Genomic DNA, 15,229 nt, shown 5'->3' with positions numbered 1-15,229 from the left:
TTCATTTTTATGTAGAAAAACTGGGGTGTAGGCCAGAGGTGCGAGGGGGGATGTGCGGGGAGGAGGGGAAGGGAGCAGATTCACCAGAGACAGAGTGGGGAGCAGATCAGGCAGATCTATTGAAATACACTGCTGAGGGGAGCAGAGGGGATGACAGGAGAGGTCTGCTGTGCCATGTGGGTAGCTCCCTAGCCTGGGATCAAACTGAGGCCATTGCAGTGATAGGGCTGAGACTTAACTCCTAGGCCACCAGGGCAGCCCCAAAATAAATTTTGTTTTGAAGTTAAAAAAAAAAAGATTGAAACAGAGAAGACTACAATGGAAGAATCAGCAGGAAGCAGCGGTGATTAAGTGTACAGGAGGAGTTAGAAGGTGGAGCTCAGAATGCCACGGGGCTTGGCGCCAGGGGATTGTGGAACAGATACACCAGTCCTTATGGTTATGTTCTTTGTAATAGCAAAATACTAGAAGCCTCCCTGGTGGCGCAAGGGGTTAAGTCTCAGCACTATGAAGCTATCTGCAGCATGAGTTCTATCCCTGGCCTGGGAGGTGACCCACATGGTGCAGCTGACCTCTACCATCTCACCTGCTGCTCCCCTCAGCAGTGTAATTCAGCGGATCCACCTGTTCTGCTCCCCACTCTGTCTCTGGTGAATCCTCTCACCCCCCACACCTCTGGCCTGTACCCCAGTTCTTGTATGCATAAATAAATCTTAAAAAAAAAAGGACTAGAAACAACCCAAATATCTGTCAACAGGGACTGATTGGTTGAACAGACTTCAGGATGGCATACTGTGCAGTTATAACAAAAGAGCCAGGAAGATGTCCATATACTGACATGGAAGAATCTCTAGAAACTAATGTTGAGTGACAAAAAGAAGCAGAGCAGTGTTGACAGCACATGCTACATATGCGTAAGAAGTGGGTCTGGAATACAATTCCTATACAGTTCCTATTCTCATTTGTTTCAATACACAGTGGAGAGGTAAACCAAAACCTAGTAAGTACGTTATATAGAGGGAGGGGGTATATAAAGATTGGGGGATGGATGGAAGCAAAAAAAGAAAGAAAGAAAATACTCTTAATTTCCATTACTTTGGAATGCTTTCTTTACTATCTAAATATTGTGTTCTTACAGATGCTAGGGCCTATTTAAAAATGTCTGGCATGTTCTATTAGTCTTCACTCTTAGACTGGTTCCACACTTAATAATGGTAGTTCTTTTTTTTTTTTTTTTATAGAGGCATGCTTTATTTATTTGTTTGCTGGTTTCTTTGTTTGTTTTGTTTATACATGCACTGGGTACAGTCAGAAGCGCGGGAGGGCGAGAGAATTCACCAGAGCCAGAGCGGGGAGCAGAGCAGGCAGAAGGACCGAAGTACACTGCTGAGGGGAGCAGCGGGCGGCAGGAGAGGTCTGCGCGCCATGTGGGACCCTCCTCAGGTGGCCGGGGAGCAGCCGGGGATCGAACCGGCGCCGCAGAGGCCGCGCGCAGCTTCGCAACCCAGCGCTCAACCGCTGCGCCACCGGGGAGGCCCAATAATGGTAGTTCTATAATGCTTTATAGGGCAGAGAAAAGTCCCCTTTAATTTTTTTTTAATTTCTTACCTATTTATTCCTTCAGGTGAATTTTAGAGTGAGTTGGTTAACTTTGAAAATCTCATTTATAATTTCATTAAAATGGCTTTACACCTTTCTATTCACTTGAGGAGAATGAACATTACAATACTTAGTGTCCCCAATCGGGACCTACCTTGATCCACTTTTCTGGTTTTTAGACTTTCTCTACCTCTCAGTGGGTTTTTATCCCTCTCTCCATGTAAATTCCACATATTTCTTGTGAGAATTGTGTCTAAGTATTTTCTCGGCATTTTTTAAATAGTTCTGAAGGGGAAAATGGAATTATCCCCCTCCCCCATATTTTTTTTCAGTTGCTTTGCTTGGCTAGAATAAAGCTATTTTCTTCTCTCTCTTTTTTTTAATTTAAATTTTAGTTTTATATTCCCCATACAATTACAACCCCCTTATTTTGACCCCAATCCCTCCTTTCCCCGCCCCCACCCCCCATATTTCCTTCTCTTAATGCTGGCGTAATCCAGCCACTTTGCTAAAGTGGCAAGGGCCATGCTACTCACGCCATCTGACAAAGGTCCAGGTGTGGGGCAGATTCCTGAAAGATCAGGACTCTCGATAGCTGACTCCTGCTAGATTCTTCTCATTTGGTTATGGCTAAGTTTTCTGCATGTGGCAATTGTTAAGATATACATTTATAAATAAAACTGCAAATGCTGTATGACCAATTACTAAATAACTAATTTGATGACAATCGCACTGCGTGATACAAACAGTACATTTTTGAGCAATTAGTAATCCTCTGCCTGGAGGCAGTAATTCAGAATTTGGTCTTACAAAAATAAGTGATATGTCACCTGAAAACTTCTGGGAACTGAAGGCTGTAAACATTCCTGGCCAAGTCTCTGATATAGATTTGTGGCCTTTTAAGGCAAAGGCCATATGAAGAAGGATAACTTTTTGGCTTTGAAGTTGGAGATAGTAATTAGTTGACAAAATAATTAGAAGAGTGACAAGTAAAAATATTGTTTTAGTAATTAATAGAGTTTCCCTTGTTCTTTGTAGTTTGGGGTCAGAGAAATGTCAGTGCAGCTTATGCGGCGCTGGGATTCTTTGGGTTTCTGATTTTTTAATGATTAACTATTTTCTATTAAATTAGAATTATGTGATAGATTAATTATAGGAGTAAGAAGTTTTTGATTTTAGTGGTAATTATGTTTTTAATAAGATTAGGAAATTTTATAAAGTTTGATCAATTAGTAACTTAGAATTTATAAGGAAGTCAGCTTTTAGTCATATAAGTTTTGTTGTTTGCTGGTTTTAATATTAACAGAATAATTACTGGGTGGTGGAAAATAAATGATCGTTATGGGGACATTTTGTGTGGTAAATGTATATATAGAACAATGCAAGAATAACTGTTATCACCATGGCAAGGAGTCGAAGTACCCCAGGCTGGTTTCAATAATTATTATCACCCTTGCAAGAGGTCATGAGACCCCAGGCTGACTTTGAAAAAATGCCACAATGGTTAGATTTTCATTTGAAAGCACAGGCTTATGTACTCCCACGGCTTGCTTAAAATGTATAAATAAAGTACTGCTGAGACCCTCGGCAGGAGATACTTGCACCTCACCAAGTTTCTTTGTCTCCTCATTCCCTTTCCCCTCATCCCTTCAGATTCGTCCACGCTGTCTCGTCCTTACAGGAACCCCTGGACAGTTTGCTGGAGCTGGCTTCCCCCACTCAAGCAACTTCTTATTTATTCTTTTGATTATTCTAGAAGCCAGAAACTGTCATTTGCCTTTCCAGAACTACACCTCTTTCTGTATATGCTAAATATGGATTCTTGTCAGGGAAGTCCTTTGGGCAGGTACCCACCTCAACTTATCTCCCCAAGAGTGCCAAACACAGTAGGTACTCAGTGAGTGTTCCTTGAATGACAGTGCAGGAACCCTAGGCCCAGGAGGACATTCCTCCTCCGGAGAATGGGTCACTCCCATTCAGGGTCTGCACCAGTTTCATCAGAAGACTTTCACATCAGGGGATCTGATTCAGGCTAACCGACTCACCTGTTGCTATTGTCCATTCCCAGAGGGGGCTGGTTTCCTAGAGACCAAATGGGAGACCCCATTTGCAGCAGAGAGAGCTTAGAAATATGGCCCACTAGAGAGAGCGGCCAACCCAGAAAGTCTTATTCTCCTTCCTGCCAGGCTGCCCTTCATGTGCCCTTCCTAGACTGAAAGCACTTTTCCTAAGGAAAGGGGCCAACTTCAGGCCCTCTCTCCCATGGGTCCAAAGCAGGGGAAATGATAATGGGCTCTAAATTCTCCCTTTATTTCTACCCTATTTACAGTGGACCCTTGAACACATGTATGTTCAACTGTATGGGTCCACTTACATATGAATTTCTTAGTAACAGATAATGGAATCTTCTGGTATCAATAGACATAGTATAGTACTGTATGTGTATTTTCTCTTTCTTCCTTATGATTTTCTTAATAACATTTTCTGTAGCTTACCTTATTGTAAGAATACAGATCTGATACATATAACATCAGTAAGACTTTCAGTCAACAGTAGGCTATTAAATTTGGGGGGAGTTAAAAATTTTACATGGCTTTTTGATTGCAAGGGTTTGAGGCCTCTGACTGCCATGGTCGTTCAAGGGTCAACTGCAATTGTCTACAAGCTATACTTATGAGTAGTTTGTTCTTTAATTTAAGAAATGATAATACAGTCACAAGGTTCAAACACCAAATTCATCCAAAAGGCAGTCAATGAAATGTCTCACTTCATTGCTGTCCTGCCTCTTCCCATAACTACTTTTATTAATTTGTGTGTCCTAAGATTTCTACATACAAATACAATAAAAAGTGAATACATTCCTATTTTCTACATTTAAAAAAATATTATTGAGTTAACATGGATATACAATCCATGTGTGATTTAGCAGCATAGAGTCACACCTCTTCAGAGGTATATTACATCACACCTACCACCAAGGCATCCATAATCCTCTCCTATAGATCATTGGCCCCCCTCCACCCTTTGCTCCCTTTTTCTCTGTTGTGACATAAAAGGTAGCATCCTATTCGTATACTCTACGTCTTGATTTTTTTTTCCTTACTCATCATACTAATACAAATATTGAACATATTATATGCTAATTATTCTAACTTTATCTACATTAACTTCTTTAATTTTTTAATACTCCTATAATTATCCTCATTTTGCCATGGAGATTTTTTCTGTATAAAGAACTTCTGTTTTTTTATAGCTGCATAGTATTCCTTTGCATAAGTACAGCATAACTTATGTAGCTTACTGCCTAGTGATGGACACTTATGTTGTTACTATTTTTTTTTTTTTTGCTATTATGGACTGTGGTATTCTATGGTTGTTATTTTGTTCATCTGGAGATAGAGATGCAAAGAAGTTAAATCACCTACCAAAGGCACAGAGCTGAGGCTGGCTCCACATCTGCCCAGCTTGTGCCTACTTCAGCTGCAGCTTACCTCTGTCACAGGCCCTGCCTTGGGGTGATGGGTCTCTGGTACTTAGATCAGATTTCCTGAGGCTGGAGTTGCTGAATCACACGATCCATTAGCTGCACCACCCTGCTTTCCCATACCCTGGGGTCTCCAGGAATAAATCTACCTGATCAGGAGGATCCATCCCTGAGGTCTTACCACCTTGAGGAACCTGGCAGTGCCGAGTTCATGAAGCTGAGGACCAGCGCTATGATTTTGGAGTCTGGTCGGTCAGCAGACTCTCTGTTGGCAGTTCTGGGACTGGCTGATCTCAGTAATTGAGGGTAAAGTGGCCCCAGCTAAGTTCCTTTCTCCTGGCCTCAGGAGGGCTGACTTCCTATTATGGCTGCTGGTGGGAGTAAATTACAGCGGGATTTCTGAGGAAGGAACTAATGCCGCGGACCAGCACAGCAGTGGATGATGAGGCCGTCTCAGGGTTGAGAGATCGCGCAGAGTGGTCAAGGATTAGGCGAATAAATGACACACAGACACACTTCAAGAGAGTGAAAATCTGAGTGTAATTTTCTTTGAGTCGGTGGCCAGTATATATATGTTCTCTAAAAGCATAGGAATGGCGAACATCAGTGAACGAAATCAGCTTGCTCATAGGTTTAGCTTATCATTGACAGGGCAGTGATCTATGTCCGAAGTTACATCTGGACCTAGTTATATTCCTAAGTAGTCAGGCTATTAATTTTTCTTTTGTTCTATATAATTACTTTTTTGTTTTAATAACTACCCACTACCACTAAATCATTATTAATTAGCATGGGTGAATTTACTCTTTACAAAATAATATCTTTTCATTAAGATTAAAGCTAACGAAGCCAAGCACACAACAGAGAAATCATTCAACTAACAATTCCATTATTACACAGAGTTTAGTAATGTTTCATTTGAATTAGCCTAGTTATTAAATTACGTATGTTTTTTAATTAGCAACCAATGACCTTTTTAGACTGGGAAAAAGAAAAGGTTTTAGAAAGACAGTTGTAGTAGAATAAAGTTTGTGGGCCTTGAGAAAGCGAGATAAGATTCCGTGTGGGCAGCATTCCTTTTAACAATCTTTGTGGCGGCTTCTGGTATCTCTTAACAGGCATCCGGCTTATCTGTATCTTAGGGAGTTTGCTGTTCTCCCCCTGCACGCATGGTTTCTTGCCCATGCCTGACCTCAGGGATGATGGCAACAGCCATTAGCCCTAAAGGTCACGGCAGGGGGCGGTGCAGCAAACTAACACTATTTTTCCTGTAATATTTGGAAACACTGCAGTGGGTAAAAGCATGGACTCGGAGTCAGACTGCCTGGGTTTTTATGTTCGTTTCCTAGTGCTGATGCAACAAACTACCACACATTTAGTGGCTTAAAATAAGGCATATTATTGTATAGCTCTCAAGGTAAGAAATCTAAAATGGGTCTCACTGAAATAAAATAAAGATGTCAGGGGGTCTGTGTTCCTTTTAGAAGTGATATTTGTTGCCTTTCAAGCTTCTCGAGGCTGCCCACATTCCCTGGTTCATGACCACCTACCACCTTCAAGGCTGGAGGATAGCATCACCCTGACCCCTGCTTTCATCAGCACATCTTCTTTCTTGCACTCTCCTGCCTTCCCCTCTTCCCTTTATAAGGACACTTGTGATCGTATTAGGTCCACTCAGATATTCCAGAAAAATCCCATCCCCCTATCACAAAAGCCTTAATTCATTCACACCTGCAAAGTCCTTTTTGCCATATAAGGTAACATTCACAGGTACTAGGAATTAGTACATGGATGGGGCCATTATTTCGCCTATTATCATTTCTATCTGGACTTGACCACTTACTAATTGCGTGAGCTCAGATAAGTTATTTTACTTCTTGTTCAGTTTCCCCATCCTTAAAATGGGAATATATTTCCTAGACCATAGAATTGTTAGGAGGATTAAATGAGTTAAATATTAGTCAAATGTTTATAATAGTGCCTGTTACAGTAAATGTTGCAGAAGTACTTGCTAGCTAAAATATATTAAATAAAAATAATAAACTATAAACACACTGATCTAGCAATCCCAATTATTTGTAATCGATTTCATAGAAACAAAAGCATCCACACATTAAGCTGCATAAAGTATTGTCCATATTGGGGTAGAGGGATAAGCAAGGGGAGAAGAATGTACAAATAAGATATTACTGGAATGTCCATTAACAAGAGTCTGACTGAATCAATTATGCTCCATGTGGAATATAATAGCATTATTACAGAGAATACATTCGATCTAAATTACAAACCTAGGGGAGGAAAGTTAAATTAGAAGAATTACAAAGTTATGGTATAGCATGACCTCATTTTTTTTTTTTAAGAACAAGCATCAGTTCCCCTCGAAATTATTGTAGTCATTTCAATTAATTATCTTACTCCTGGATGTTTCAGTTTCTTCATCTGTGAAACAAATATAATAATAATTCTCCCCTAGCAGACTCTCAAGAGGGTTAAGCGGGATGAAATGTTTCCAGTCCACAGAATCCTGCAGGTAGGGCCTCCCTGGTGGCACAGGGGGTTGAGTGCCGTACTGTGAGGCAGCCTGCAGTTCTGCAGCGCGGGTTCAATTCCCGGCCAGTCAGGGAGAAACACACATGGCGGGGCTTGCCTCTCCTGTCTTGCCTGCTGCTCCCCTCAGCAGTATGTTTCAGTTGGTCTGCCTGTTCTGTTCCCCACTCTGTCTCTGGTGGATTCTCTCACCCCCCTGCACCTCTGGCCTGTACCCCAGCTCTTGCATGCGTAAACAAATCTTTAAAAAAAAAAATCCTGCAGGCAGCCTCATAGTACAGATACTTGCAGAAGGTGATTAGGTTGGAGACAGATTGTGAGGCGGTACCCAGGATGCTGACCTCATTACCTCTTTGGTAGTGAATGGAAACTCAGAAGTGGCTAGAAGAGATGCTTAGCTTTCTTTTTGTCTATCTTTGCATTGTTTTACGGAGGACTGGGGATAGTAACTTTTTATTTATTTATTTAAGATTTATTTATTTATTTAAACAAGCACTGGGTACAGTCAGAAGCGCGGGAGGGTGAGAGAATTCACCAGAGCCAGAGCGGGGAACAGAACAGGCAGACTGACGAAATACAGGGGAGCAGCAGGCGGCAGGAGGGGTCTGTGTGCCATGTGGAACCCTTGCTGGCGGCCGGGATCGAACCAGCGCTGCAGAGGCCGCGGGCAGCTTCGCAGCCCAGCGCACAACTGCTGCGCCACCAGAGAGGCCCGATAGTAACTTTTTAATACTGTCATGTTTCACTGGTCGTTTGGATACTATCACCATAACCACAAACACTGAACTGGGGAAAGCATGAGGCTAGAAACATCCATGATTCCAAGCTTTGTCACTTATGCAGTGGAATCAAAGGACGAAAATTTCAAGGGGAAAAAAGCAAGAAAGCCCTAAATTAGATTGGCCTTGTGTGTCCACAGCATCTACTGCCGAGGCTGCTCCAAGCCGCTCTGCTGCTCATGCGCGGTCCTGGACGATGAGGACCACAACAAGCTGAGGTGCGACATCAGCCTGGAGATCCAGCAGAGGCAGGAGGAGCTGGATGCCATGACGCAGGCACTGCAGGAGCAGGATGCAGCCTTCGGGGTGGCGCAGGCGAAGATGCAATCGGCTGTCAGTCAGCTGGGACACATGCGCAAGGACGCTGAGAAGCTGATCCGCTCACGCATGGACCAGGTAGTAGAGCACGTGCGGGCGCAGGAGCAAGAGCTGCTGAAGGCGGTCAATGAACGCTACCAACACAGCTATGAACAGCTGGCTGGCCACCTGCGCCACCTGGGTGCAGTGCTGCAGCGCATCCGCACGGGCAGTGTGCTCGTGCAGAAGATGAGGTGCTTCGCCTCGGACCAGGAGGTGCTGGACATGCATGGCTTCCTGCGTGAGGCCCTCACCTCCCTGCGGCAGGAGCAACCCCCAGACCTGCAAGCTGCGGTGCACACCGACAGCTTCGAGGAGTTGAAGGTGTACCTGCAAGATCTTGTTTCTTGCATCATCCAACGAACAGGTAAGGCCTCAGCCACTCTCCCGGCCTGGCTAGCGTTAATGGGCATGTGCCTGGCTGCTGGGTCCCCACAGGGCAGAGAAGATGATGTCCATTTGACAGAAGGAGAAACTGGGGGCATTTTGTTAAGTCCCAGGTTTGATCATACCTCAGGTTACAGGGCATGAGATGAGACCGCCCACTTCACTAATTTCCCAGACCCTATGAATAAGCTGTGATCCTTGAGGAGGTTAAGAAATTATGAAGCTGAACCAGACCATATCATTGTAGCCCCACAGGGTTCCAGCCACAGCTGGAAATTCTCTTAAGCGCCTGTGCTGAGCGTGGAAAAGTCAGTGGGTTGCGTGGAGAGGGCTGAGAAACCGCCTGTAGTGTTAGGTACTTTCCTCCAACCGCATCTGACTCAGCGACATGTTCCGATGCCCTCAGGGTGGCCTGCCACCGGGACCAGCTGCCAAACTTTGTGGGTCTTGTCTGGTCTTGGGCCTGGGAAGTGAGAGCGCAGACGTGCTTCTGACTGCAGGCGTTGTCGGGTCTGCCCGGGAGGCAAGGTGGTGGCAGCACAGCTGGAGAGTGAGGTGGTGCTTGCTTGGTCCTGAAGTCCTCATCCGGAAGTTGCAGCAGCTCTGGAGACACCAAGAGAAATCGGGGGGGGGGGGGGGGGGGGAGTCGGGGGCTCCAGGGTGTGGAGGCTTTAACTGCTTCTTGAGGAAATCTTTAGGCTGGAATCTTAGCTCTGGGCAGCTCTGGGGTCTGACTCTGGATGCACTTAGTGAGAAAGGGAAGGGAGGCCACAACATCTGAAGGTGCCAGTGGTGAAAGGCCTGCTCATTCCTGCCCTTGGCGATGATGGTTATAGGTTCATAAAAGTATAATCCTGGAGTGGGCCTGGACTTCGACCTTCTGCGCCAAGGCAGTGAGTGTCACCCCACATGTAGGAATGATCCCACAGAGTTTAGACAGCTTGCCTTGGGTGTTATAACCAGACAGCAGCAGAGAAAGGAGTTATTTTATCTCAAGTGTGAGAGATTTAGATTAGATTTAATAAAAACCGGACTGCAGGTAAGAAGAGTATGGTGGAACTCCCACTGCACTCGTGGCCAGTGAGTTGACATGACTTAGTGTTGCTCACACTGCCTGCTGGTGTGCGCCCAGCAGGATGCTCTTTTTGCCCTCCGATGCCACCCACCTCTTCCTCCTGGTGGGGTTCATGTCCATTGTAGTCAGTGAGATTCCTTCTAACGCCAGCCTCTCCACGGAGCTGCCTCAGTGCCGGGAGAAGACCTGGAGAACAGGTCTCCAGGTGTTGGAGAACCCGGGAGCCTGCAGTGATGAGATAAGGAAAATGTCAGGGTCATGGCCGGAAGACTGGTCAGCCTGGACCGGAAGACTGGCCCGTGTCCAGCTTATCATGCTCTCTCTGGTGTCAGTGAAACTATGCCTCTGGAATACACTAGATTAGAAAAGAGAATAGAACATCCTGACGACGCAGGGCCTTGGCGGTGAATGTGTGCCAGAATAATGCTGAATACTAAGCAATACGAAAATGAATCACTGCTCGGTAGTTCCACTTAACCTGTATCTTACTCTATAATTTTGTTGTTCCTGCTAACAAAAGCTGTGGTTTTGCTGAAGAGAGCAGAGCAGATCTAGAATCTCTCTCCCCAGCTGTCTTTTGAACTTCTCAAGACTCATGCCCTCATCCTTTTGCCTCAGCTGTCCATGACATCCCAGAAAAACAATAGGGCTGTTCCCTCTGTCAACTGACCCAGGCCAGAATACCACTCGCTAGATGTCCCTGACCTGCCTATGACCTTGTCTGTGTTCTTCAGATGCAGCTCTACCGAAGCAAACCAGCCCAGAGATGGCCAGCGCCGCCAAGAACTTTAATGACATTGACCTGGTGAGATGGGTTTGAGGTCTAAAGGGGAGGCAGTGTGGTCCAGCAGGTTGTCATGGGGGTGGGGGCGGCTGGGGTGGGCAGAGGTTGGGAGTTCCAGTGTCAGGAAGGAAACTGGAGGTGGTCGGACTGAAACTTTCTGTGGGAGGGAGTAGAGGAAGGTAATGGGCTGGCTCTGGGCTCCTAAATGCCAGGGCAGCTCTTAATGGGTCCGAGAGGGCTTAGGCCTAGGGTGGATGTGAGGCAGCGGAGGTGATCACTGGCAGCAAACCTCATGGATGTGGCAGTTGACCTCTCCCTGCTCTGCACTTCCCCCCAGATATGTGAGCCTTTCCTTGGGGTCAACGTGTAGACCTTCCCTACACATGATTCTTGGAGAGAAGGGAGAATGGGCCCAGGAGTCAGACCTCAATCCTAGCAGCCGGGGTTCCCAGCCTATTTCAGGGCCGGCATGCCAGAGCCATCGTTTCTCAGGGCTGGAAGACACCTATGTCCCTTCTGAGGTTGGCATTTCCTGCAGCACCTCTGGCCTGTGGCTGTTTGGCTGTCATGCGGACACCTCTAGGGACAGGAAGTTCGCTCATTCTTGAGGCACACACTCCCATCTCTGGACTGCTCTTAGAATGCTCCCCTGGGGGAGGTGCAGTGGCACCCCTCTGATGTGCCCTGTGGGTGCTGGCATGCCCGACTCTTTCTCTGCCAGGATAGTTCTCAGTTCTCAGTTCTTCCCTCAAGTAGGCCTTGGTCTCCTCCCCATTCTGGTCATCAGGTTTATCTGTGCCTACCCGCCGAGGCTCTGCACCCAGGACGAGCCAGTCCTCTGGAAAGCAAAGCTGCTGATGGGGGCAGTCAGGGAGGGTAAGCCTTCCTAGGGTCACAAGGCGTGACCCATAGGGGAGAGATTGCTGCAGATGAAGTGATGAGGAGAGGGGCAGAAGCAGGAGAGAGCGTGGAGTGTAACCTCCTTTTCTACAGAGAATGAAGCTTCAGTTCAAAGAGAGGGTCACGTAGTAAGGTAGGGGCAGGGCAAGAAGCCAAATCCTAACCTCCTCAGGTACTGTACCCCCTATACACACACCTGCAAAGTGAAAAAGGACATTTACTTTATAGATCAGTACTAGAATCGCATAGTCAGAAATGAAAACAGAATGTCTCGCTCCTACCTTGCTCCTCATCTGTCCAATTATGCCCACATTCCTATCTTTATTAATTTCTTACATCCCTTTCTAGAATTTCTTTACACAATTACAAGCAAATATGATTATAGATAATTGCTTTTCTTTTTATTTATTAATTATTTAATTATTTTTTGCACAGAGGTAGCACCATATCATATAGTCGTAGTATTGTGCCCTGGGCTTTCTCACTGGAGAAATTATTCTGGAATTCTTACTTCTTACTCATTCAGTAGACAGGGAACATCCTGATGCCTTTTTGCATGGATGGGGCACGCTTTATTTAGCCAGTTCCTTGTCGATGCATATTTAGGTTTTTTGGTATTACAGCATTAGCGTGAATGACATCTCCAAAGAAGTCATATCAATAATGTGGAAAGTGCCCCCACAGATCACATCTGTCTTTTGGGTGCCAGTTGCTGGTTAATGCACAGCGAGTGCCCGTACTGCCTTGTTTAAGATCTGGGCATTTTGCCAGGTCTTTGTCTTGCTATGACCACTCACTATCTGCTGCTAAGCACTTTGAACTTAGAGTATGAGAAGGATGCTCTTTTTACAAAGCCTTTTGCTCTCACTTTGGGAATTGGCTGGGGTGAGGGAAATGGATGAGTCGAGCCGGGGATGGGAGCATAGGACAGGTGTGGAGTGACAGTGGGGCAGGCTGGTCCCGCTGTCCCAAGGCTGTGCCAGGAGAAAGGCAATCCGTGTTCCTGCTTCTGGACTCCTAGTGCCCACAGTTATCCCTCTTGAAATTATTGGTTTACTTTTTTTTTTTTTTTTAAGATTTATTTATTCAAGAACTGGGGTACAGGCCAGAGGTGCGGGAGGGTGAGAGGATTCACCGGAGACAGAGGGGAGAACAGAACAGGCAGACTGACTGAAATACACTGCTGAGGGGAGCAGTGGGCGAGACAGGAGAGGTCTGCCGCACCATGTGGGTTGCTCCCTGGCCGGCAATCGAACTCTTGCTGCAGAGGCTGAGGACAGCTTCTCAGTGCTGCGATCAACCCGCTGTGCCACCAGGGAGGCCCTGTTGGTTTACTCTCATGGCAACTGTGTGCCTACGAGGAGAGGAGGCGAAAACACAACAGGAGAAACTAGGAAGCTTGAGTATGGCCACGGTTCGGCATCCTCCCCTGTTTCCCACAGACTCTTTTGTAATGATGTTACAGTCCTTTAATGAAAAAATGAAAAATTTAAAGCTACAAAACAACTATAAGTCAATCAGCATGATTTTTTTCTTTATTGAACACTCATGTGTGTCCCCTCCTTTGTTTTCGTGGGGTGTCAGGAAGGATGGGATGGGCAGAGAGGAGCCCAGCCCTGCCTTTGGGATGTTCGTGGCCGAAATGGAAAGCGGGTCTTACATGCCAGCAGTTTGCAGAGCCAGCAGATAGTAATTCTGTTTTTTTTTGTTTTTGTTTTTGTTTTTGTACAGAAAGCTTTATCATGAGTTCTTTTTTCTAACTTTTTAAATTTTTTTTACATAATTGTTCATTTTAATTTTTTTATGTTTAATATATTCTATTTTATATAATTCTTGCATCATTTTTCATTTTTGCACAATGTATGCATTTTCATTTTGGTTATATTCCCCATACAATTGCACCCCCCTTATTTTGACCCTAATCCCTTCTCTCCTCCCCTCCAACCCCATAGTATGTCTCTGGTTTATAGTTGCTTGTTGATTTTGATTTCTACTTTATTATAATTAGTCTTTTTCCTGGTCCCTTATTTGGATTTTCTAAATTCCTGCTATGAGTGAGACCATCCAATATTTTTCTTTTTCTTTCTGGCTTATTTCGCTGAGCATGATCCCTTCCAGCTCCATCCATCTTGCTGCAAATTGCATGAGTTTATCTTTTTTGAATGCTGAGTAATATTCCATTGTGTATATGGGCCACATCTTCTTGATCCAGTCATCTATTTTTGGGCATTTGGGCTGTTTCCAAAGCTTAGCTATTGTAAATAGTGCTGCTATAAACATAGGGATGCAGGTGCTCTTTGGAATTGATGTTTCTGTGTCCTTTGGGTAAATACCTAGGAGTGGAATTGCTGGATCATATGGAAGCTGTATGTTTCGTAGGTCAAGAAATCTCCACACAGCTCTCCATAGTGGTTGGACCAGTTTGCACTCCCACCAACCGTGCAGGAGAGTTCCTTTTTCTCCACATCCTCGCCAACATTTGTTGTTGCTAGTTTTTTTAATATGTGCCATTCTCACTGGTGTGAGATGGTATCTCATGGTAGTTTTGATTTGCATTTCCCTGATTACAAATGATGTTGAACATTTTTTCATATGCCTCTTGGCCATTTGCATTTCCTCTTTGTAGAAGTTTCTTTTTAACTCTTCTGCCCATTCTTTGACTGGATTATTTTCTTTGTTTTTGTTGAGTCTCATCAGCTCTTTGTAGATTTTTATGATCAGTCCTTTATCATTAGTGTTGTGTGCAAAAATGTTCTCCCAGTTGGTGGGGTTTCTCTTTGTTTTGGTTATCGTCTCTTTTGCTGTGCAGAAGCTCTTTAATTTGATGTAGTCCCAGCTGTTTATCTTTGCCTTCACTATCACTGCTTTGGGTGATGTGTCTGTAAGGATGTCTTTAAGGTGCATGTCATGTAGTGTTTCGCCTATATTTCCCTCTATATATTTTATGGTTTCAGGTCTTATGTCTAGTTCTTTAATCCATTTTGAGTTGGTTTTTGTGCATGATGTGAGGTAGTAGTCAAGTTTCATTCTTTTGCATGTAGTGACCCTGTTTTCCCAGCACCATTTATTGAACAAACTTTCTTTGCTCCAGTGCATATTCTTTGCTCCTTTGTCAAAGATTAGTTGACCATAAATCTGTGGATTTATTTCTGGATTTTCTATTTGGTTCCATTGGTCTGTGTGTCTGTTCTTGTTCCATTACTATGCAGTTTTGATTATTATGGCTTTGTAGTATAGTTTGAAATCTGGGCATGTGATGCCTCCGTTCCCTTCTTTTTCTTTTTTTTCAGGAGAGCTTTGGCTATTTGGGGTTTTTG

General features: G+C 44.6%; 1 protein-coding gene across 3 annotated transcripts in view; it reads left to right on the top strand.

Annotated features, from left to right (window-relative positions):
* Positions 1–15,229, top strand: part of PML (PML nuclear body scaffold) — a 58,111-nt gene that overhangs the window by 24,874 nt on the left and 18,008 nt on the right. For all 3 annotated transcript variants that reach the window (XM_037502132.2, XM_037502135.1, XM_037502134.2), the window contains exons 3-4: positions 8,550–9,133; positions 10,963–11,033. In XM_037502132.2, the coding sequence (XP_037358029.1) occupies positions 8,550–9,133; positions 10,963–11,033 (655 nt within the window). The remainder of the gene's footprint in view (positions 1–8,549; positions 9,134–10,962; positions 11,034–15,229) is intronic.

The sequence above is a fragment of the Talpa occidentalis genome, unplaced genomic scaffold, assembly GCF_014898055.3.
Source record: "Talpa occidentalis isolate TD23 unplaced genomic scaffold, MPIMG_talOcc4v2.1 talOcc4.11, whole genome shotgun sequence".
Classification (NCBI taxonomy): Eukaryota; Metazoa; Chordata; class Mammalia; order Eulipotyphla; family Talpidae; genus Talpa; species Talpa occidentalis.
This window is presented reverse-complemented; position numbering and strand designations above follow the sequence as displayed.